General features: G+C 33.2%; 1 protein-coding gene across 2 annotated transcripts in view; it reads right to left on the bottom strand.

The window, feature by feature from the left end:
• The window catches only part of LOC136038138 (calcium channel flower-like), a 46,286-nt gene extending 21,378 nt beyond the window's left edge, over nt 1-24,908 (bottom strand). The window contains exons 1-4 of one of the 2 annotated variants that reach the window (XM_065721163.1): nt 24,745-24,908; nt 17,974-18,046; nt 9,092-9,217; nt 7,788-7,895 (exon numbers count right to left, since the gene is read on the bottom strand). In XM_065721163.1, the coding sequence (XP_065577235.1) occupies nt 7,788-7,895; nt 9,092-9,217; nt 17,974-18,046; nt 24,745-24,823 (386 nt within the window). In that variant the 5' untranslated portion in view covers nt 24,824-24,908. The remainder of the gene's footprint in view (nt 1-7,787; nt 7,896-9,091; nt 9,218-17,973; nt 18,047-24,744) is intronic. The other variant, XM_065721162.1, reaches the window with a different exon arrangement.
• Between the last annotated feature and the right edge of the window lie 684 nt (nt 24,909-25,592).

The raw sequence follows: 25,592 nt of genomic DNA, 5'->3' as shown, positions 1-25,592 counted from the left end.
TCCTTCGTAAGCTAAAAATATATCATTTTTTAATTTTTCAGAATTAACCCTTCCCCCCCCCAATAGAGCGGATCCATTCCAATTATGTAAATCATGTATCTAAAACTTCTGCTTATTTTTCTCGACAAGTTTCATCCTAATCCCTCCAATCTAAGCGTTTTCCATGATTTTAGGTTCCCCCACCACAAACTGCCCCCAATGTCACCAAATCCGGTCGGGATTTAAAATGAGAGCTCTGAGACACAACATCATTCTAAATATCAAATTTCATTGATATCCGATCACCCGTTTGTAAGTTAAAAATACCTAATTTTTTCTAATTTTTCAGAATTAAACCCCCCCCCCACAACTACCCCAAAAAGAGCGGATCTGTTCTGGTTATGTCAATCATGTATCTAGGACTTGTGCTTATTATTTCCACCAATTTTCATCCCAATCCCTCCACTCTAAGTGTTTTCCAAGATTTTAGATTCCCCTTCCCAACTCCTCCCCCCCCCCAAATGTCATCAGATCCGGTCAGGATTTAAAATTAAGATTTGATCAACTGTTCATAAGTTAAAAATACTTCTATTTTTCTATTTTTTTCCGAATTAACAGGCCCCCTACTCCTCCTCCCAGATGGTCAATACCGGAAAAAGACTATTTCTAATTTAATCTGGTCTGGTCCCTGATACGCCTGCCAAATTTCATTGTCCTAGCTTACCTGGAAGTGCCTAAAGTAGCAAAACCAGGAACGACAGACAGACTGACCAACTTTGCAATTGCTATATGTTACTTGGTTAATACCAAGTGCCATAAAAAAAGGCATCGAGTGGTATGTTCATTTTATTGGTAAGTCATTTACATGAACTGTCATATTTTCTTTTAAAAATTTGTCATTTTTAAGAGCTCAAAAAGTGCTTCAGTTTGAATTTATGGTAGAAGCAATTATTATATTCATAAAGAGCATAAAAAAGGCATAGAGTGGTATGTTCACTTTATTAGCAAGTCAGTTAGGGTGAGACAACTGGTACTGGGACACATTGATCACTCTGCCTATTCTGGGACAGAAGCTTTGATTGGATTACAACATGTCCAATACTGGGACAAAAGAATTAATCTTGGACACTTAATGTATACATTTTTCTGGGTTGCTTCCAAAAAACCTGTTGTCTTTTGTCCCAGTATTGGACATGTTGCAATCCAACCAAAGATTCTGTCCCAGAATAGGCAGAGTGATTTAAGTGTCCCAGTACTGGTCATCTTACCCTACATGAACTGCCATAAATTTACCGCAAGCCTACTTTACGTATTTTTAGTTTCGTTGGAGGGAGATTTTAGAAAGTCAAAAAATTGATGCGCTTCTGTAATAATAACAAAGAAACAAAATGAGAAACTTGCTATATGCAGTAATACACACTTTAGAGCACTTGGAACGAAAGTTGACATTTACCAATGGGCCATCAGTCCCTGGAGTGATGGAGTGGCCCATTAATTGATGGAATAAGGCTAACTATGACACTAAAGAAAAAAGACACATGAGATAAATACAAATAGGAGTTATTTACCTTCAAATGCTTGTGGAAGTTGGTCGTTGCATGTATGTGTCCCTTTACAGTTTTGTTGGGGCAAAACTTGCAGGATGCATTCACAGACCCGTCTTGGTCAATTTCCCCCTTCACAGTAAAGTACCTCCCTTGGAGTATAAATGGAAGCTGTTTGGCCATGCTGACTTTTCAGTTTGAGATTATAAAAGGTCCTGATTCTTCTTTAAAGATGCTGTTGGGAATTCGGTTTATTCACCAACATCTATCCTCAACAACTTGTTATGGTTTTTGATAATAGATGTCTCTATTACGCAATGTCTTTTTGTACATTGCCAAAGCACACACACACACAAAAGTACTTGAAAAGTATTTGAAAAACAAGTACATTAAAAGTATCTTAAGTAATAAGTATTTCGTAATCTTACTTAAATATCAAGTAATGAGTACACCCTAGAGTTTTTACTTAAGTACAAGTACAAGTAATGGAAAATTTTACTTAAGTAGTACTTCAAGTAAAAGTACTTCAAATAAGTGACAGCACTGGTTTCAGTGACGTGAATTCATCAAAATCCAGAGGGGGGGGGGGGGCAAAGTTGGAGCCAATTTTCCCAAATGAAGTGAAAATGACAGTAAAAACTGAAAAATAAGTCATTTTGTACCGTTAAGGTACTTAGCCCTAGGAAACTTCACAAAGCCTAGACTTCAGCTTCTCAATTTTGCTAAATAAAAGCTCAGGAATATGTCTACATTATCTAGCGAAGGAGAGACACCCACCAAGCTTTCTGATGGTAAAGTGATTACTGTTAAAGAGGCATCTCAAGTTGATGCTCTCCATCAGTCAACTACAACCCACCCAAGCCCTTCCCAGGATTGAAATAAACCATTTCTTTTTTTTAGCTCTGCTTTGTAACTTTATTTATGATTTAATACTTTGTCTTGTGCTTTCATTTATACTGTTTTACATTATTCAGTGTATTGCACAAACCATTGATACCTCTTTCCTCCGGTTCTTTCTTTATTGTTTTGCCTTTTTCTTTATCTTGTTTTTGTCTTTGTCCCTGTACTTGTATGTTATTATTTTTTCCTTGAATTTTGTAATTTGTTATTGTTCTTTGTTCTTGCATATGTTTTCTCCTTTGTTACTCATATGTTTTGCCTTTATAGTTTCAATCCACCCTCTGCTTCTTCAGCTTGCTTGTATGAATATTATGTAAATTTGTAAAAATATTGCATGCATTTGTCATGTTTGGTATATCTGGGCGATTTCTCTTTTCTTTTGAATTCTTCTATTCTTAATTCGGTTATCTTTGATCAACCAAGTAGTGCTGGCAAACAGGGGGCACACCCATTTGACCCTCTTCTTGAATCTATGGTTAATACTAGCTGCAATTATCACACCATCATTGATTATTGTGATAAAACTATGCCCTCTCTCTCTTTAAATAGTAGCTTTAATGTATTTTGTTTGAATGTGCGTGCGATAAAGGATAAGTAGGATAGTCTGAAATCGTATTTGTGGTCTGAAATCTTTTGCCCTTTTGATGTAATAGGTTTAACAGAAACATGGTTATCTGATAATGAAAATTTAGCAGCTTAAGATATGCATGCTTATATCTGATATTGATTGAAAATCTGATACTGAATTTAGTAGACGGTCTGACCTTGAATCCTTGTTTACATCAGTGATGTCTAATAGTAGGATAGTTTATCCTCTTGTCATTGATCTGAAAAGCCAGTTTTCATGATATACTGTTTGTTTGTTTTACAAGCCCCCTCCTTTTCCAACACATCTGTTTTGCGATTGACTTGATCATCTTTCTTGTGTGGGGACTTTCTCTAAAAAAACATATTCGTGTTTTGTAGGATTTTAATTGTAATACGTTAAATGTTGGATCAAGTGACATATGTGACCATCTTTTTTATGTATCTTCTTCTTCTGGGCTACTTTCTTAATATTTTCCTTCTCGTTTTCACCCTACAAGAAATTATGTCACTTTAATAGATAATATTTTCATTTCTCATTCTCCTAATTTGAAGTTCACTTCTGGTCTTGTTTTCACTAATCTTTCTGATCGCTTCCATATTTATCTATCACTATTTCGGCCTAAAAAAGAGATTACTGTGGATGAGAAAGGTGAGTCTTCTTTAAGAACTTTCACAGACAAAGGAATTTCTAACTTAATACATAGTCTTCAGAGTAATGATTGGTCTACTGTTCTTGAAGCTAATGATGCTGAATGTGCAACTATTTATTTTTATGTCTTATGGGAACTCTGTTGGATAAGCATTTTCCTCTTAGAAAGAGCCAAGGAACAAAAAATCCTTAGCGAGTGCCTTCAATTCGTATTTCACCACACTTCCTTCTATTCTCATTCCACCCCAAAGTAGAGTAAGTAGTTTTCCCTTGGCAGAAAAGTATTTTTCCTTTCCCCATGCAGTGGTACTGAGATTTCTAGTATTATTTCTCAATTTCCAAGCAGTCGTTCAGTTGATAGTTTTGGTCTGAGGAATAATATCCTTAAACAAATTGGTCAGCTTGTTTCTAACTCCACTTTCTCCACCTTGTATGCACTTTCGGATGCAATAAATTTTTTACGTGTTAATCTGGACAAGGGCTTGTGTGTTTTTGGTATATTTCTTGACTTTTCAAAGGCCTTTGATATAGTTGACCACTCTGTTCTTTTGTCTAAAGTATCTTTATTTGGAGTGCGTGGAGTCCCACTAGAATGGTTAAGGTTTTATCTGTCAGGGAGATCTCAGTATGTTTCGGTTAATGGTACTTCTTCCTCTATTTTGTCTATACTGAAAGGTGTCCCACAAGACTGTGTGCTTAGACCACTTTTGTTTTTAATTTATATATGATTTTGTTGATGCTCTTCATCCCCATACTCACCCTATTCTTTTTGCTGATGAAAGTAACTTTTTCATTGCAGCAGAGGACCTGCCATCTGCCACTTCCATAGTCCAAGGTAAAGTAATAGGATAAAGTAAAGGATTGGTGCTGGTCAAAACGTATGGGTTTTAATACCCAGAAGAGTGCCATTATAAATGTCGAGACCCTTTACCGTATGAGAGACGTATAGGAGCCAATCACCCTAGCTTATGGGAAGGATATTGTACCACAAGTAACTATGGCAAAATTTCTTGGTGTGCATCGTGACTGTTTCCTTTCTTTTAAACCGCATATAAATCACACCCGCTCCCTCATCCTCCACCAGTCTCCAAAGTTGCGCTGGGTTAACTCATTTCTTCCCTCAGATGTTACGCTTTTATTTTTCCTTACCTTTATTATTGCTGCTCTGTCTGGGGTAGTGCTAATAAATCTCTTCTCTGCTCACTTCAAAGGCCCAAAATAGGGCAGTGAAGGCTACTTTTCTTCTCCCTCGGCTTTACCTTTCCTCTGATCTTTGTAATGATACTGGAACAGCTCTGCTGGATCGTATTGTGGGTAAAAGTAATCTTTATTTAGCGTATTCTACTTTTCTAGGTACACTTCCACCGTTTCTCAAGCAGTTTTTCACACGGACAGGCTCAGGTAGGTACTCTTCTTCTTTACGTAGTTCTTCTCGCAGATCTATTTAACCCAAATGATCATCTACAGCAGCCCAGAGGTCTCCTGTTTATCAATCAATCCTATTATGGAACCCCATCCCTCCGGATGTCCCTCTATTTCTTTTTGCAAAGGCAGTTTTTCGTCGGATCTTTCCCCTTTAGTAATTTCTCTCTCTCCTTTGTTTATTTTCCCTGTTTTCCCTTTTCCTATTGTTTCTTCTTTTTGGAATTCTTTCCCAATTGATATATCTCTTTCTTATTCTTTTTAAAATTATTTTCACGAATCTTCCTAGCTTTTAACGTACTTGTCTATTTGTCTTTTTTTCTGTTTCTTTTCTCTCATGTTTTATATCAACTTGGTCTTTCCTGTTTCTCTACTCTCTTGGTTTCTATTTATTTCTATTATTATAATTACTACCAGTTTTTTTTTTACTGTATGCTAGTGATTATTCTCCTTCGTCTTTATTTCATATCCATTGTTTGATTTAGGGTATTATTTATGGTTCTATTAGTGCTTTATCATTGTGCTGTATGGCCCATAACAAGCAAAGCTTATTGGGGCCGAATAACTTTTTTACGTTTGTAATAGTGTTTTGGTATTAATAAAATGATTGATGTTGATGTTAAGATATAAAACCAACTAGGTTTCAGATAGGACAATTAAAATTAAAGCAATAAGCTTCTTGAGTTTAAATTGATCTTGCGTTTATTGCAATCGCTCTACATAATACCGAGATTGACGATTAACTCCAGGATTAACTTGGAACCCCTTCACTAAAATATAAAAGTCATCAACCTATCTCTGAAAGATGAAAATATACGAAAATGCGCAATGTTTTAACATTAACGTATGCACAATGTGTAAGTATATATATGCAAACAAATGCACAACGTATATATATATATACGTGATATATATATATATATATATATATATATATATATATATATATATATATATATATATATATATATATATATATATATATATATATATATATATATATATATATATATATATATATATATATATATATATATATATATATATATATATTATATATATATATATATATATATATATATATATATATATATATATATATATATATATATATATATATATATATATATATATATATATATATATATATATATATATATATATATATATATATATATATATATATATATATATATATATATATATATATATATATATATATATATATATATATATATATATATATATAGATATATATATATATATATATATATATATATATATATATATATATATATATATATATATATATATATATATATATATATATATATATATATATATATATATATATATATATATATATATATATATATATATATATATATATATATATATATATATATATATATATATATATATATATATATATATATATATATATATATATATATATATATATATATATATATATATATATATATATATATATATATATATATATATATATATATATATATATATATATATATATAGTTATATATATATATATATATATATATATATATATATATATATATATATATATATATATATATATATATATATATATATATATATATATATATATATATATATATATATATATATATATATATATATATATATATATATATATATATATATATATATATATATATATATATATATATATATATATATATATATATATATATATATATATATATATATATATATATATATATATATATATATATATATATATATATATATATATATATATATATATATATATATATATATATATATATATATAATATATATATATATACGGCACTTGCCTGGTGGCAAATAAAGAACCTTATTTTCAAACCTCGGCCACAGAATGTACGCCTTGCGTCGAAAAAATAATAAATTTCAGCGCAATTTTTTGCAATAACTGTTCATATTTTAAATGGATTCAACCCTAAGATTGGCTCAATACCCCTTCACAAAAAATAAAATTTATTGCCCCTTTCCCACTGAAGACTAAAAATTACAAAAAAGGAAAGTTTAATGTAAAAAAAAAATTGAGGATTTCTGGCAAACAAAAACTTTTTTTTGAACCTTGGGTCATCACATCCACGCCTGGAAAAAAAAAATTCCAGACTACCCCCCATCCAACAAATTTTTTTTTTAAGAAATCCTAGTTTATAGACAACATTTTTATTATCAAATTCTAATGCTGGTAATAACTGCTTATTAATCAATATTGTACAAAAACCTATTCAACAAATTTCAGTGCCAAACAATCGTGTGACGCTATACCATACGAGAGACAGTATATTCAATTAAAATGATCACTTTACATTTTATATTGAGAAGAAGGGGCAAAATATATTTTTTCTCCGGTAATACCAAAATGTATACATTTTGATTCTCTGAATTTTGCCTATCATATAGCAGGTTCTACTGATAGCCAACTAATACCTCGTTCTTATTATGAAAACTAGGAGACACTCTGTATCAAGGTCGTATCCAGGGGGAGGGGTTGCCCCCCCCCCAGAAATTTTTGTCCGACTCATAAAAGCACAACACAAATCCATATAAAGAAATTTTTGATGCGTTTAAAAATAAGTTGTAACCCCCCACTCGAAGAAAAACCATGGATAGACCCTTGCCCTTCGTACTTAATAGCGACTTACTTTTTTCCTAAAGAGAGCATAGCGTACACAGCTCCAGCTGCAACCATTGCAACACTGCCAAGGAATGTTGAAACACTCGGGCACATAGATATGCCAGGAAGTGCAAGTCTAAAAAGCAAATAAAGTTTAACATGTTTAACCTGCTTATCATTAAATATAACGTATTTAAAGCTTGACGTGTAACATGATTAAATATAACAGTCAGCGAATCCTTGCTGAACTAAGGAATCAAAATAAATCTCAGTAATTAAAAAAGAATTTAGCCCAAATATTAAAAATAAATAATAATTAAATATGATTAAAAAACTAATCATGCCACACTAATTTGCTACTTGAGCAATTCTTACTAAAAGACAGAGCAATGCCACTTTTTCAGATACAAATGTACCTGTGTAAATGAAAATTCAATAAAACTCTAGTGTTCAGGGATACATGTTTACACATTTGAACATATAGATTTCTTTTTTTTTTATATAAAAATCCTGTATCGCCGTGTCTTGTACACTTTCGACAATCAAATTTTCGGAACTGCCTGAGTTTGAAACCGAAAGTATATAAAGTAAAATCAGAAAATAAGGATCCCATATCATATACATTTAAGGCAAATCAAACAATAACGATGAATTATTGATTTGTTGTTGGAACGGGAATTCCAGAAGATGTTAGATTTTATTTCGAACAAACAAAAAAAATCATAATTTTCCGTGGTTACAATAAGTTTATAATTATTATGGATTGAGCCGCTAAATTGAGCAAAAACTCAGGCCAAAAGAGCCCATTGCTTCAAGACTCTCCCTCCCCCTAGAAAAACCTGATTGGGAACTAGGGCAGATTTTACTATCTCCATCATATATCTTGCCAGTTGCAACGTGCCCCCCCCCCCTACAACAATATCAAAATCAAAGTAATCTCAAAATCTAATAACAGCAAAAAAATCGAAACTCATTACTCACTTTATTCGTGTAAATGGTGGTTGTTCAGATTCCCCTTACAGGATATTAAAAAAAGCAGATAAAATTTGCAAAATGGTATAACATCCTCACAATTTTGGCTTCTTGTGGAGCAGAGCACTTCTCCTTCGCAGTCACGTGGAGGGGGGAAAACCCTTGAAATCACAACAGCTAATCATTAATAACAACACGAAGAAATAGTATTCAATTTATTTACTCTACAACACTATTTTCAACAAAATATAGCTTTTTGAACTATGTCTGCCAACATCTCCTATAATTTGATATTGTTTAGGCTAATGAAATAATGAATATCAAAATAAAAAGTGTAAATAAATATTATAACATACTTACAGAACATATAAAACTGCTTTATACCACAATGGTTTCTGTTCTATTCTAGTAGAAATTACAGTCACAAAATCAAAAAATTGGCAGCAACAAGGAGCTTCAATCAATGTAATGATAAAACCAGCAAAGCTGAAATTAGATGGGATAGTCTAATTATTGGTAAATACTTATCAGAAAACCAATATTCTTCAATAGCATATAAGTTATAGTCAGAAACTATTTTAACAACAGGCTAAAAACCCGGTTTGGAACTTGATTTTATTGATTACGTTCAGCTAGTTTCTGTCAGAGCCGCCCACACGCGCAGTGGCGTCGTGGCCTAAAATCTCAGTACCAGTAGGCATCTGAATGTAATAAAAATAAATTCTAAAAAATAAACTAATTTAAAAGTAAAAAAAAACAATTTTAAAAAGTAAATCAATGTAATGATAAAACCAGCAAAGCTGAAATCAGATGGGATAGTCTTATTATTGTTAAATACTTGTCTGAACACCAACATTCTTCAATAGCATATAAGTTATGGTCAGAAACTATTTTAACAACAGGCTAAAAACCCGGTTTGGAACTTGATTTCATTGATTATGTTCAGCTAGTTATCTGTCAGAACCGCCCACACGCGCAGTGGCGTAGTGGCCTAAAATCTCTGTACCAGTAGGCATCTGAATGTAATAAAATAAATTCTAAAAAGTAAACTAATTTAAAAGTAAAAAAATAATTTTAAAAAGTAAATCAATGTAATGATAAAACCAGCAAAGCTGAAATTAGATGGGATAGTCTTATTATTGTTAAATACTTGTCTGAACACCAACATTCTTCAATAGCATATAAGTTATGGTCAGAAACTATTTTAACAACAGGCTAAAAACCCGGTTTGGAACTTGATTTCATTGATTATATTCAGCTAGTTGTCTGTCAGAGCCGCCCACACGCGCAGTGGCGTAGTGGCCTAAAATCTCTGTACCAGTAGGCATCTGAATGTAATAAAAATAAATTCTAAAAAGTAAAATAATTTAAAAGTAAAAAATAATTTTAAAAAGTAAATCAATGTAATGATAAAACCAGCAAAGCTGAAATTAGATGGGATAGTCTAATTATTGTTAAATACTTGTTTGAAAACCAATATTCTTCAATAGCATATAAGTTATGGTCAGAACCTATTAACAACAGGCTAAAAACCCGGTTTGGAACTTTATTTTATTGATTACATTCAGCTAGTTGTCTGTCAGAACTACCCACACGCGCAGTGGCGTAGTGGGCTAAATCTCACAGTAGGCATCTGAATGATACTTATATAGTACAAGGGGAAACATTTAATTGTCACAAGATATTGAACGAATGGAAACGCATTTAGCATTTAATATAATATAAGGAGGCTAAAGATTTGATTCTAACTGAATAAATAAAACTGAAAAATCAAAATTCTTTCTATAAAAAATTAAATTGAATAAGTAAAATTTGAATAGCGTAATATGTATTTTCATTTCAATACTGTAATAACTGGAAAAGAGAATATTTGTAATATAATTCGCTTTCAATGAAGCGCCAATGACGCAGTAGACATTAGATTTTTTATGTTAGGAAAAAAGGTAGAAGCTAAATTCTTGTTTGTAGAAAACTAAATTTGTCGTGAACAGTCTTGAGAAGAAATAAGATTCAACTAAATATTTGATATATAATGATATCAACTGCTGAAAAGCCCATCAGTTCAAAATTTGATTTTACCATAATTTCATTTTTTAATTTCAATGTTGTAATAAGTACGTAAGCAAATATTTGTAACAAAGTGGCATTTTAGTAAATCACCAATGACGTATTACGTGAACTGTGTGAATGACTGTAAACTTTAACAGTTAGGGAAGGAAGCAGTACCTATACTCTTCTTTGAATTGATTTTTGTTCGTTTCAATCCTGATTCACATGTTTAATTAAAGCTTTATTCGTTTAAAAAATTCATTTTTAGAGTTTATTTATTCATTTGTATTAGTGCATGTCGTGAGTTTATTTGCTGTGATTGTTTATTTAGTTTCTGTTCGTTTTGGGTTTCATTTATATTACAATAGTAAAACTTTTGTATTCGTTTTAAGCTTGACTTGCATATACAATTTAAGCTGTACTCGTTTTAAGATTTATTTATTCATTTATAATACAACAAATTAAAGTTAAAGTTGAAATTTTGGAAGAGTAACCACCTCCCGGGAAGTTATGATGTTAGTAGAATCCCGGAGGAGAATTCGAGAGAAACTTTTCAGGAACAGTTGAATACTAAACTGGAGAGTAAAAAATTTGACAATGTGGAAGATGGATGGAACTATTTTAGGAATAAAATTTGTGAAGTTGCTAATGGTGTCTTAGGGAAGAAAGTTAGGACTCCAGCTAGGAAAACAAAAGAAAAAGGTTTGTATTTAATAGTGAGAAGTGGCTTGTACAAGAATTACCTAAGTGATAGATCATACGAATGTAAAGAAAGTGGAGAAAGCATTAAAATATGAACTAAGGAGGTGTGACGTGGAGGCCATGGATAAAATTGCCGAGGATCTGGAAGATGCGGCTATACGGCATATTATTAAAATATTGTACTGGCGTGTTAATAAATTGAGAGAGAATAGTCAATCTGGACCTATCCCAGTTAAAGACAAGAGCGGGACCACAATTAGTGACAAGGAAAGAGTTAAAGAGAAATGGGCAGAACATTTTGAAATGTGCTAAACCGAGATAGAGTTGCAGGAAAAAATATAGAAGAAAATCCAGGTGTTTGATAGTGTAGTAAATGAGTTTCTTAAATATTGTAGCTCTGAGGTTAGAAATAAGTTACTGGAGATTATGAGTGTGATTTCTGAAAAAGGGGAAGTATCTAGCGATTTTAGGAAAACTTAATCATAAAACTAGATAAAAAAGGTGATAAGAGTGAGTGTGATAATTATCGAGGCATTAGTCTAGTCTCTTTGGGTAGAAAATTACTTAGCAATAAGACTCTTTTTAGAGAAGAGCAGTGTGGTTTTAGAAAAGGTAAAGGATTTGTCGACCAAATTTTCACTCTTAAATTAATAATTGAGAAGTACCTGAGTTATCAAACACTTTTAGTTCTCAATTTTATAAATAATGAACAAGCGTTCGATTCTGTTGATAGAGGAGCTTTAGCAAAGGTTTTACCCTTGTATGGTATTAAATAAAAAAAAAAAAAAGTTTTTTTAACGGAAAGTAGGGAGCGGCATTAAAACTTAAAACGAACAGAAATTACTTCGTTTATGATTTGGGCCGCTCGCTCATCAACGCCCCGCTCTTTACTCTAAAGTTTGACTCTTTCTCTTAACTCTACTTTTTAAAACAATAAAAAACTTTAGCGTAAAGAGCGGGGCGTTGTTGAGGAAGCACCCCCTTTCATATACGAAGTAATTTCTGTTCGTTTTAAGTTTTAATGCCACTCCTTTCTTTCTGTTAAAAAAACTGTTTTTTTTTATTTAATTTCTGAACGTTTTTGAATCAATGCATGTTTTGATTTTGGCTCTCCGCAGATGAATAATTAAAACGAAATTTGCATATTTATTTTTTTTGGCTAAATGGCTTTCTCATAGTTTTGATCGAATGATTTTGAGAAAAAAGGAGCGGGGGAGGAGGCCTAGTTGCCCTCCGATTTTTTGGTTACTTAAAAAGGCAACTAGAACTTTTAATTTTTTACGAATGTTTTTATTGGTAAAAGATATACGTAACTTACAAATTAGCTTACTTAACGAACTTCTGTATTCTCATGTTTTTAGTACGTATATGAGGGGGTTCACCCCCTCGTCAATATCTCGCTCTTTACACTAAAGCTTAAATTTTGTCCCAATTTCTAATAATGACACTTGAATTACAATAGCCGTAGAATAAATAGTTGAAATTACTAACAATACTTTAGCGTAAAGAGCAGGGTATTAGAAGGAGGTGAGCCCATCATATGCGCAATAATTTCTGTTCGTTTTAAGTTTTAATGCTTCTCCTTACTTTCAGTTGAAAAAACTCGTTCATATTTATTTTTTCATTGTTTTTTTTTTAATAATGCTAGAAAATCCTGCGCTCCCTTCATGAAAATTTTCTTCCCTCATGACAAATTCCTCCAAGTAAAGTTCCCCCAACATATCCCCCTCTTCTCAACCCCCCCCCCCAACCTAAAATTCCCCTGAAAACGTCTGTACACTTCCAAATGACCATTATTATAAGTAAGCACTGGTCAAAGTTTGTAACTTGTAGCCCCTCCCACGGGGACTGTGGGGGAGTAAGTCGTCCCCAAAGACATAGTTATAAGGTTTTTTTACTACGGTGAATAAAATGGCTATCTCAGAATTTTGATCCGGTGGCTTTGGAAAAATAATTGGCAGGGGGCCTAGAGGGGGCCTAGGTGTCCTCCAGTTTTTTGGTCACTTAAAAAGGGCACTAGAACTTTTCATTTCCGTTAGAATGAGTCATCTCGCAAGATTCTAGGACCACTGGGTCGACACGATCACCCCTGGGGGAAAAAACAAACAAACACGCATCCGTGATCTGCCTTCTGGCAAATAATACAAAATTCCACATTTTTGTAGATCGGAGCTTGGAACTTTTACAATAGGGTTCTCTGATACGCTGAACCTGATGGTGTAATTTTCGTTAGGATTCTATGACTTTTAGGGGTTGTTTCTCCCTACTTTCTAAACTAAGGCATAATTTTATCAGGCTTGTAACTTTTGATAGGTAAGACTAAACTTGATGAAACTTATATATTTAAAATCAGCATTAAAATGCCATTCTTTTGATGTAGCTATTGGTATAAAAATTCCACTTTTTGAGTTTTAGTTACTATTAAGCCGGGTCGCTCCTTACTGCAGTTCGTTACCACGAACTGTTTGATCTCCCTTTATATGGATCATTTTGTTATATTTGTCTTAAGAAGCACAGGAAAGCCAATAGGAGACCATGGAATTAAATGCAAAGGAAATATCTCCTGGACTTAGATTATGGTGATGATTTAAGTATTCTAGATCAAAATGTGAGCAAGATGAATGAACTTTTACAGGTTTTCTGAGTTCAAGATGCTAGAATATGTTTGAAAATAAATGTTAAGAAAACTAGGTCACTAAGGCTAGGAATAAGTGAAGATAAAAAGGTGGCTTTGGGTAACAAAAAGATTGATCAGATGGACAGCTTCACTTACCTTGGTAGCATTATTAGTAAAGACGCTGGGAGCAGTGAGGATGTTAAAAGTAGAATAGCTAAGGCTCAGGGTGTTTTTTCACAGTAAAAAGACATTGTAAGAATAGGAAGATAAGTCTGCAAACCAAGATTAGAATATTGGAAGCTATAGCAATGACAGTGGTCAAATATGGCTAGGAAGCAACGGCGCTCTGAAAAGCGGATGAAGATTTGCTAGGTGTTTTCCAAAGAGATTGCCTACGGATTATTCTGGGTATACGGCTGACTAATTGTATTTCAAACACTGGGCTGCATGAAAAGTGTGGTTCAATCCCGATTTCTAGGGCAATAATGAGAAAAAGTTTGAAATGACTAGGGCACGTTCTGCAGATGAAGGATGGCATGTTGCCAAAGATTGTCGATTTTGGCCAACCATCTAGGGCTAAACGGAAAGCAGGTCGTCCGCAACTGGGGTGGGAGGATGTCATAAACAAAGATTTGAAGGAAATGGGAGCTTCCCAGGAGGGTGTACAGAGGGAGGCTTTGAGTAGATTGGGATGGAGCAGGAGCATGCGCAGCTGTGTTGCCCCAAACGGTTTGGTGCTGTGGTGAGTTTTTAGTAGTAGTAGCAGTAGCATTGAATATTATAAATATTTCATTAACAAATACCAAATTATTGAAAACGTCATTGCCGGCCTGGAAGTATTACGGTTTCTGCCAATTTTTCATGCAGAGATGTTCCAGCGGAATTACTCGTGGGCTATTTTCCACGTGTTTTAATTTCTGGGGAATAATTTCCACAGAATGGGGCTTCTCTGGAATGATCGAGAAATGAGTTAGAGATTAAAGTCTTATTCAAATGAATGAATGCTAAGGAGAATTTTTTTAGGCTGAATCGTCCGCAAGCAATTTTACAGGAAAGGTAGATTCTCAGCGAAGATGGAACTGTCCGGAGGGAATTTGACGGGGGGAAGGTTTACTTTACGTTGGATGAAATTTCACCGAAGGAAATTTTCGTGATGGATAGTTGTCCTTCCATATATGAAGGGTGTTTCCCTCCTTACCTTGCTCTTTATGCTAAAGTTTGACTGTTTGTCCCAATTTTTTAAGAGCGTTTACTGAAACATGGGGGCTTTTTAATTAGAATAGGAAGCTTTTTTAAAAGTACTAACAGCTTTATCGTGAAGAGTAAGGTAATGAGGAGGGGGCTACCCTTCGTATAAGGAATAAATCTTCCAAAAATAATTTGCAAAATTTAGTTTCTATTTTTTATGTACAGATAGCCAAATTCGAACCTGAATTAGTTGAAAAACGTCCAGAAATTAAAATTAAAAAAAGTTTTTTCATTGAAAGTAAGGAGCAACATTAAAACTTAAAACGCACAGAAATTATTCCGCATATCAAAAGAGGTTGTCCCATCCTTAACACCTTACTATTTACGCTAAGTTTTTATTGTTTTATAAGGTAGAGTTGTGACAAAGAGTCAAATTTTAGTATAAAGAGCGAGGCGTTGAGGAGGGAACAGCACATTTTATATACGAATTAATTTCTCTTCGTTTTAAGTTTTAGTGTCAATTCCTTACTTTTAGTTAAAAAACTTGTTTTGTTTTTTTATTTAATTCCAAGAAGTAACGCCTATTGCCTATTGCTTTCACATAGCATTTGTTATTGAGAAGTAAATAGACATTTTTCGGGAAGCGAATTTTCTCTGGGGAAATTTTCAGTAGTGGGATGTGGGGAATGCCCACTCTTAAATTGTTTGCTCTTTGCACTAAATTATGACTTTGCATCCCAGTCCTTTACAAACAAAAAGTATAACACAAGGTTAATTAAATTAGAATAATATAACTTTTTGAAGATTCTAAATGAAGTTAGAATGAAGAGCGAAGTATTGCGGAGGGGTATCCTCCCCTATTGTAATAATACCTGTTCGTTCAATTTTCAATTTTTAATCCTTACTTTCAGTTGAAAAAACTAGCTTTTTTGTTTAATCACAAAAAGGCACAAATGATTCTTGGGAGAAAACATTGAAATGCCACTGATTTCGAACAGCCAAAAGTAGCCAGTAGTTTTTTTTTCTTTATCCTGAGGCTGAGTCTGAGCAATTTCCAATCTAGGTTTTTATGGTAAGCATTTATGTCATCAAAGCTTGTTTTTATATTATTCAATGTTTGGAAATATTATGCAAAATACTCTATAATTAAAATTTTTATTTTGAACTTGGGCAAAGCAAAGAGTTAGTTTAATTTGAGCAAAAAAAAAATGATTGGAGATATTGAAATCATTATAATAAATATAGAAAGTGAAAACATCAATATACCGTTTAATCAAATTATTACCCAACACATCCAATTTAAAGCAAAACATCTCATCATAAAACTTATCTAACGAAAGATTTGAAGCAAATCAGTTGCTCGCTTTAAATGCATGATCTAACTGCCTATAGGCAGTTTGTCTCTGCATCGCCTTTGTCAACGTAGCGTTAATCAGTCATTTAAGGAGGGAATGTGACGCATTTTATGCAAATAAGGTGCAAAATTTTTCTGGGGTTCTGACCATAACTGAACTTGGGTTACGTTACAGTAAATAGTATTGCAGAAATCAATATATATCAAATATTCTTAAATGCTGATACTTTTTGTGTATACCATCATGCACAAAACCTAAGGGCATATCTAAAATTTTCAAAATTTTAATAGTAGGAGGGAGCAATGCTTTGAATTTATATAATTAGGTTTAAACATAGAGGTATGGAAACATTAATTTGTCTTGAAATTAGCTTAGAGGATACTATGCATTTCCTTGTCTTCTTATTCCCCACCAAAATGTCACGAATTTTGTGGTTTTTACAGCAAGCAAAGTGATGCTGAATACATTATTGAAATTTAGAACCCATTTTGGGGTTTCTAAATAATTTCGTAGCCCCCTCCTACCCCACTCACAAAAAGTGTTTATACAATGCTGAAATAAAAACATTTATGCACTTCCGCCTTAAGTTCAAGTTCTTTATTATTCTTTAACTATACATATTTAAAACTATTCATATAACATCCCCGGCAGGGAGGTTAAATCTCTGCTCCAAAGGCCAAGTCTGACATTTTCTTAACTTTAACAGGGATATAAAAATAGTTTTTGACCTGTTCTGCATGAAAACGTTTACAATATTGCTTCACTTTCACACACATTATATAGAAATAATACCCCTTAAAAATATTAATTGCAATTTCCAAAGTAAGTGAAGTGATAACACATTCACTACTGAAATTTAAGATTCATTTTGGCCCTCACCATATATTTGCATGCCCCACCCCTTCTCCCAGTAAAACAGAAATACTCTTATTATCAGAACTTTGAGACAATTTTGAATTATGTATTGTTTTATTTGTCTGAATTACAAATTCTGCGTTGACTTTTTTTGTTATTAATGCAATTTGTAATTATCCAAAATACAAATTGAGGCACAATAAACAAAAAACAAATACTTTATAACATCTTTCCAACATGTAGTTAAAAGCTCTCAATCTAACTGAGCTTCCTAAAGTACAGTTTATTAACTGAATTAACTGAATTAGTTATACCTAAGAATTTAAATACTTTACAGGGATTTATTTAGTTCTGAGAAAGAAAAATTCACAAAATCAAGGGTTAAAAAATTCTACCTCAAAAAAAGCTTCTGGCAAAAGGCTATAAGACTTTTCCACATTAAACCCACTTGTATCAAAACAGACAGATAAACTTACATTTGGAAAATTCCAGCAACTAAACAAATGGGTGTAATTGTGATGCATGCCCAGATGCCCATGAACATTGCCACTGAAATAAAAAAGGTTCTTGTTAAGCCTGAATTTCTTTCTAACAATCTACAATTTTCAGCTCATTAAAGTTACACATACCAAGGGAAGGCCCTCCTCAAAGATTTTTCTGGCACCCGCGTTTGTTCTTTTACTTTTTTAAAATAAACTTGTCAGTTTGGTCAATTATTGGTGCCCTGGTAACACTGCCCTCCCTTCTCCTATGATTTTGCTCTAGATCCAGCTTTGCAAATATCTTTGGGTATGATAGATATACTCAAGCTTTCCCATTCATCAAGAATTTATCAGATCAAATTCTAATTTGACCTTTTGCAACTGTTAAGCCCTGTTTGAGTCTTTCTTAAACTGTCATCTTTTTCTGTACTTTATTTTATATAGAATTATATGATGCACCCGAACTGGTGTAATAATGCCGCTTTCACTAATAAAATCAACAATTTGATTGATCTTTCATTTATCTATTCTGAAAATTCAAGATACATAGCAAGTGCATTCTTAGTAAGTATAGTGTGCATATAATTAGAATAAGTCCATAGCCAATAGAAGAGCATCCATCTTGATTCAAAAATAAAAACCCAATATTCCCTGGCTCCTTGTAAAAATTCTCCTTTAACAAAGTTAAAAATGCTAAAGTATAAAGCATTAATAAAAGTTGTTGGACACAACTGAAGGTAAGTGCTCCAGGCATTTGCTTTCAAATCTAAGACAAAAAAGATGAAAAGTTAAAATGGTAAAAATATAAGGTCCAACTCAGCTGAATATATTATGCAGAAAGAAGATTTAGTAAATAATTTGAGGAAAAATCTTTTATAGTAATCCTTACAAAACAGAGCTGGAATTATTTTTCAAAAAAAAACATATTTATTCAACCAGCATAATTGTTTTAGACTTCTAGTGATATCTACATACTCAAAAATTATTTCTTATATAAATAACCAATATACTAGATCCATGAATAAGGAAAAAATATTCAAGTATGCCTGTATTATTCAGAACACATTTGAGAAGTGAAGTTGTGTTAATCCAAATGAAGTATACCAAAATATGAAGAAAATACAATACTTTAGTTTATATAATAATACAGCTAGGGCTATATATTTTGCACATAAGGTAGCTGTGAGCAGAAAGTAATCCAACCTAACATAATCTTACACCCAACCGAACCCACCCCCCTAATGTGTAAATATATAGCCCAAATTACACAATTCCAATGCATTTTGTCATCAGTTATTTGTTGTTATTTTTTTTTTGCTATGAAACCAGTTTTTGTAGTTTGTAAACTCAGCAAACTTCTTGAGTGTGTTTTGAATAATCCAGAGGTACCAATATTTTATCCCACAAATATAATTTTAGTATTTGACTTTTATAATAATAAAAAAAAGTCAAAATTGCTAAAATTTGAATGGTTGAACAATAAAAGGTAAAAAATTACATAAAAATAGTCATGGTTGCTTACAAAAGTTTATGCACTAGCATTGGCTTAGAAGAATACAAAGTGCCTGCAATGCACTATTTTTTCTAGACCTCTTCATATGAAATGAGTGGCTCCATAATTTGGGCCAGGACTTGTTTAATTGGATATTAGAAATTTTAGTGCCATTTTTCAGAATTAAATGTATTTGGAGGGCAACCAGTCTCCTCTCGCACCTTTTTCTCTAGGTGCCCCTGTAACACCTATGGTGTTGGATCAAAATATCCAGATATCCATTTTTTCTCAGAATAGTCAGAAGTCCAACAAACATACCTCCAGAAGTGACTTGACCCATGAAGAAAACTATGTTAGGTATACTTTCTATTGTTTTCAGACAATTTTCGAAGTTGAACAAAGATGTAAATGTTTAATATCTGGTCACCCAACTGGCTCAAAACTTCCAGAGCTCATCCCTTTTGCCAAGGTGGCCATACAGGGTGGATTTTTAGGGGGTTCATAAAATAGGCCAAAACACATCTTGTTACACATAAGTTTAAAATATTAAGCCACAAGTGACAAGTCAAAGCAATTCTAATGTACAGAAAAAACTATTTTGAGATACAGGCTGTACATAGGGCCAAAAACTATCTTTAATTGGCTGGAAACTTGTATTTCAAGCTCCTTAGACCAAGGCAACCTTGGCCCAAGCATTCAAAAATAAAATAAAAGGAATCTAAGAAATACAAAAGAAACCTTAGTTCATACAATTTTTTTTTGAATAGCATGAAACTTAAATTGTAGCTTCCTTAGCCAAAGCAACTGTATGTACAAACTAAAAAATAAGCCATTTGGCAGTGTAAAGGCACTATCTAGTACTATAAAGGTGCATACTAAAGACTGATCAGTTTCTGTTGATGCTAGAATTGTGCATGTTTGTCTCAGTTTTGACAAGATTTTGGAAGAAACTAAAAAAATGGCCAAAAAATGGGCCATAGCCCTGTTTTTTAGTCTACTTGCAACTTCTATCTGTAAGTTCTTGGGACCCTAAAGCAAAAAATAGAAAGGCCAACTGCCTAGGGCCAAACAAAAAGCAGGTCATCTCTGAATTGGGTGGGAGGTCATAAAAAAGATTTTAAAAGATGTTGAAACTTCATGGGATAGTATAATAAAGGAGAGTTTTAATAGACAGGGATGGAGGAGGAGTATACATAGCTGTGTTGGCCTCAGGTGGCTTAATGCTGCAGTGAGCTGTTAACAGTAGTAATTTCACAACAACATTTTCTTGATTTTTTCTGTATGAAGAAAAAGAAGTGGCAGATAACAGTTATCAAAAATTGTTTTTCAGCTTGTTTGGTCTATACTTCTTAGGAGTTGGATAGGAAGGGGATAAATAGACACTACTTCTGAGGAATGCTCCTCCCATCACTGTACTAATAAGCATCTGAACATAATCTTGTACCTATGCTAAGTCCTAATACATTCTTCCAAATGAAGAAAAGTTACAGCAAGTCCCCTAACATATGAATCTGAAAAGCTAAATTAGGTCTGAAAAAAAAATTCCTAAAAATGCACTTACCATAATAATGTGCAAATATTCAAAACTGTACAACCTTAATAATACCACACATATATTCTATATAATGGATAAATTTTATGTACTGTTTAGAAGAATGGGGACAAATATACAACCCCATGGCAGCATAACAGGAATTCACACTTTAGCCAGGATCAACTGTTTTGTTACTTAAAAATGCACTGGAAATTTAGTATCAGCTTAAATGAACATTTTTACAACATTCTACAAGCACTGGTGTAATAATAGCACCCCTGGTAAGAAGATAAATAAATAAATGAACATGCATCCATAACCAGTCTTCTAGGATGAAATACAAAGTATCTAGTTTTACATAAATGGGCTTGGATCTCTGCTTTCAGACAAATTGGATCTTATGATGTTATTTTTGCCAAGATCATTGCTTTTTTTGGGAGGAAGGGTCCTTCCCTTATGTTTCCAAAAATTATACAAATTTTTATGCAGTAAACTTTTGATGGGCAGCATTAATTTTAACACATTTTAGACATTCAGAGTTTTGGTACAAATTTCTCTGCCCTGCCCATGACCAACACAACACCCCCTCTGTTAGGGCAATTAATTCCAAAACAAATAGTCATGCCATTTATGTGAAAAGAGGATATCAAAAACAAGCTTAAAAAGCTCAATACTAACAGAGCTGCTGGACCAGCCTGTACCTAACACTATAAAAATAAATAGCTGAACACACAGCCAAACCTATTGCAATAACATTTGATATTTCCCTCACATCCAAAATACTTTAGAATGATTAGAAGCTGGCTAATATTAACCCAATACACCAAAACAGGAGAAGGGACCTTGCTAGCAATTGTTGACCTATAGATCTCACATTGGTTGTAAGTAAATTACTTGAGTGCATAATAAACAAAGCACTGGTCTCCTACCTAGAAGAAAATCAGCTGCTTAGTAAAAGCCAACATAGTTTTTGAAGACATTCAACTGATATCAACCTAATTGAATCACATAATATTCCAACTAGAGTCTTCAATATTGGTCTATCAGTGGATGTAATATTGATCAACAAGTCAAAGCCTTTGACAAAGTTCAAAACCAACTACTAATTTTGAAATTAAAGACATACAAAGTGCACTGAGGTATTATAGATTAGATAGAAGCCTTTTTAACTGGTAGGACTCAGAGAGTGACTATTTACAACTGCAATAGCAATGCTGTCTTTTCTGAATTGCAACCAGTCAAGAGTGGAGTACGCTACCTCAGGAGACAATCCTGGGTCATACATCATTTAGCATGTACATCAACAACTGTACAACCTCTTTTGTATTTTGAAAAATCTTTTGACACAATATGCATATGATTACAAGCTTTTAGGACTGGCCCAAGACAATATAAACCTGTCAAATATGAAAGAAGATTTGAACCAACTATACTAATGGTCATCAGATTGTTGTCTAGAGTTCAATGCCTAAAAATCTAAAGTCCTATATCTTGGACATCCAAAATGCCCATATTGTTTAGGAGACACCAAGCTTGAGGCATTTGGTGAGGAGAAGGACCTAGGGGCAGGGGTGTAGCTAGTGCTTTGCAATTGGGAGGTGGATATAAAAAATATGCTGCCAAAATCATCCAGTGTACCAAATGAGGACAAAATATGGAAATACAGTAACAAATACCCACACCTTGGAACTTTGGGGGGAGTGCATCTCCTCCAGCTATCCCCCTGCCTGGGGTCATTGTTGACTACAAGCTAATGTTTTGTTTTCATATACAAGTCAAAGTTGCAAAAGCAAACCAAGCTCTTGGCTTTATAAAATGAACTCTCACCACTATGAAGCCATGTGTGATAATGAATTTTTATAAAGCCATGGTTTGCCCTCAACTGGAATATGGCACAACCTTAGCCTCTCTAGCTATAAGGTGGATATGAAGGTATTGGAGTGTTCAAAGAAGAGCAAAAAAGCTAATCTCAACACTGCAAGACAAAACTTACAAGGAACATCTTACCTGACTCAAAGTCTCTACTTCAGTGTACTGTAGGGAAAGAGGAGATATAATAAAAAATTTGTAAGTTGCTGGAAAGTGACCTGTTAAGCTGTATCTTCTCCTATCCCTTCAAATACGCTACAGGTCCACCATTGCATGAGGCAAGAGTGTCAACTATTCTTCTAAGTCTATTATTTTTCTAGATGAGGGTCAATACTGCCTTATCTGGCAGGGCATGTGATTTAAGGTAATGCTTATAGTCATAACTTCATTGTTCTTACTTATACAAAAGCATATTTCATCAGAGCTAAGAAATCAGAAACCTTCTTAACACAGAAAAATAATGTTTTCATGATATTCAATACAACAATGAAATATATTAGGAGATTATGGCTACACCTGGGACCATTGGAAAGTGAGAAGGATGTAATGCTAGAAAAGCAGCCATGATTTTAGGAAGTAGTAAAATAAGGACTATATTAGTAGACTAGCCTACTACCTTACTTGTTTAGCATGTTTTCTTTTGGAAAGTAGAACCCTAAAATGTTTAGGCCTACTTGAAATTAGATTGTCCATTTTTCTGTTTGCTATCTGACTTCTGTTTTACAATATGGGTTAAATTACCAAATTAAAAACCAGTTCAGAAGTCTGCATTTCCAGAATTCCAGAATTGCAGAATTTCCAGAGAAATTCTAAATAAGCTAGGCTACTTTTGCTATCTTAGAGAAGAGTTAGGTAAGGAAAATAAAACTTTCATAGATGGATCTACAGACTAAAGTAGCCTATATCCTGGGAAGGTAATTTTGGTACCTAGCTCTACTCCTTCTCTCTCAACAGGACAATGACTTTATATGACCTTGAAAAATCTGGTAAAATTCTAGTTGGTTGACTTCTTGCTATCTCAGAAACAGGTTAGGTTAGGAAACGTTCAGGGATAAATCTACAGGCTAAAGTATGTCCCAGGAAGGCATTTTGAAGTACCTACCTCCACTCTTTCTCCCTGTAGAGGGCCCTGAGCTTAGATGACCTTCAAAAATACATGTGTTATAAAAGTGAAACCCTGCAAAATAGATCTTCTACTTAAAGAATAAGGAATAGATCTTCTGCAAAAGGGAACACGGAGTTCCCACCTCCACTCCTTCTCCCTCTAGAGGGCCCTGAAACTTGCCTACATGACAGGTCTATACCTATTGAAATTTTGACAAAACAACATTTTACCTTAATTTCAGTTACTAGTTGCTTTTTCTCTGCCTTTAGTTCTGATAATGCAATTCCTGTTATTTGAGTAGAATTTTGAACCATATCAATGTTGTTTTTTTTCAAAGTTTAGGTAATGTATTTGCATATCTTTAAAACCTTATAAAATGAAATTATTCAAAGTTATGAAGCTGAAAACATTTTTTTTTTACTTCAATTAAGCAGAAGATCTATTTTGCAAGGTTTCACTTTTATAACACACATATTTTTAAAGGTCATCAAAGGTCAGGGCCCTCTAGAGGGTGAAGGAGTGGAGGTATTTGCCTCAAAATACCTTCCTAGGACATACTTTAGTCTGTAGATTCATCCCTGAAAGTTTCATTTTCCTAACCTAAACCCTTTCTGAGATAGCAAGAAGTCAATTAACTAGAATTTTACCCTTTTTTTGATATCTGACTTCTGTCTTACAATGTAGGCTCTGTTAAGTTTACCAAATTAACAACAAGGCCAACAGTCTATAGCCTAACCTTTAGAGGACAAATAAAAAGAGGATTACATATTCCTGATGCTGTCCCCAGGCCTCTACTGCCATATTTCAAGTACCAAGGTGCAGTTTCTACTTCAGGATTGTTCATTTTGTTTGAAGTTCAGCTAGCCTAAGCTAAAACAGACTTTGGCCTAAATAAATGAAATATGTTGTGTTTCTTCTAAAAAATCCATAAGGACGGGGTTCTTAATAAAGTAGCGCTGTCTCCTTTGTATGGTTAGCCTAAGGTGCGCTTGGTCTTGTCAAATGGTATGGCAGTGGATTTGACAAGGTCCAGACATGGAAAATTTACTGTTTTGTTATTAGTAAAGCTGTTACATTTTTTAAGTAATATCTTTAGCAGATTCAAAAGAGCCAAGTACCTTAATACCTCCTTTTTAAAATATTATCCCTAATAAAAATTCCCAACATGCTACAGTGACTATGCACTGACTCGATTTAGTGACAACAGTTACAAAAGGTCAACTGGAGCTCGAGGGTAAAATGTTAATAGTATACATGACTACGGAGGACGAAAGGCCTAAAGATAAGTGGAGTTCAACTAAAGTCCACGGTCTGGATGCCCTCCTAGTGTTTTTTTTTTTTTTTTTTTTTTTTTTTTTTTTTTTTTTTTTTAGATCGACAAGAAACATTTGCATGATAATGTTGTATTACAATTCCAGCTGATAGAGAAAAAAAAGAGAATAGAAGCCAGATTTGAAAGATATCTTGGTCAGCCTAGTTAGCCAGGATTCATGCTGTTGATTCGTCTGTTCCAGAATGAAATAGACAGCAAACACCATCGAGACTGCCTTTCTACCATCCTTGTTTTTTTTAAGTTATTAAAAAAAAGTACTTTACCTTCATTTTTCTCTTTA

This window comes from Artemia franciscana, chromosome 17 (genome assembly GCF_032884065.1).
Source record: "Artemia franciscana chromosome 17, ASM3288406v1, whole genome shotgun sequence".
Classification (NCBI taxonomy): domain Eukaryota; kingdom Metazoa; phylum Arthropoda; class Branchiopoda; order Anostraca; family Artemiidae; genus Artemia; species Artemia franciscana.
This window is presented reverse-complemented; position numbering and strand designations above follow the sequence as displayed.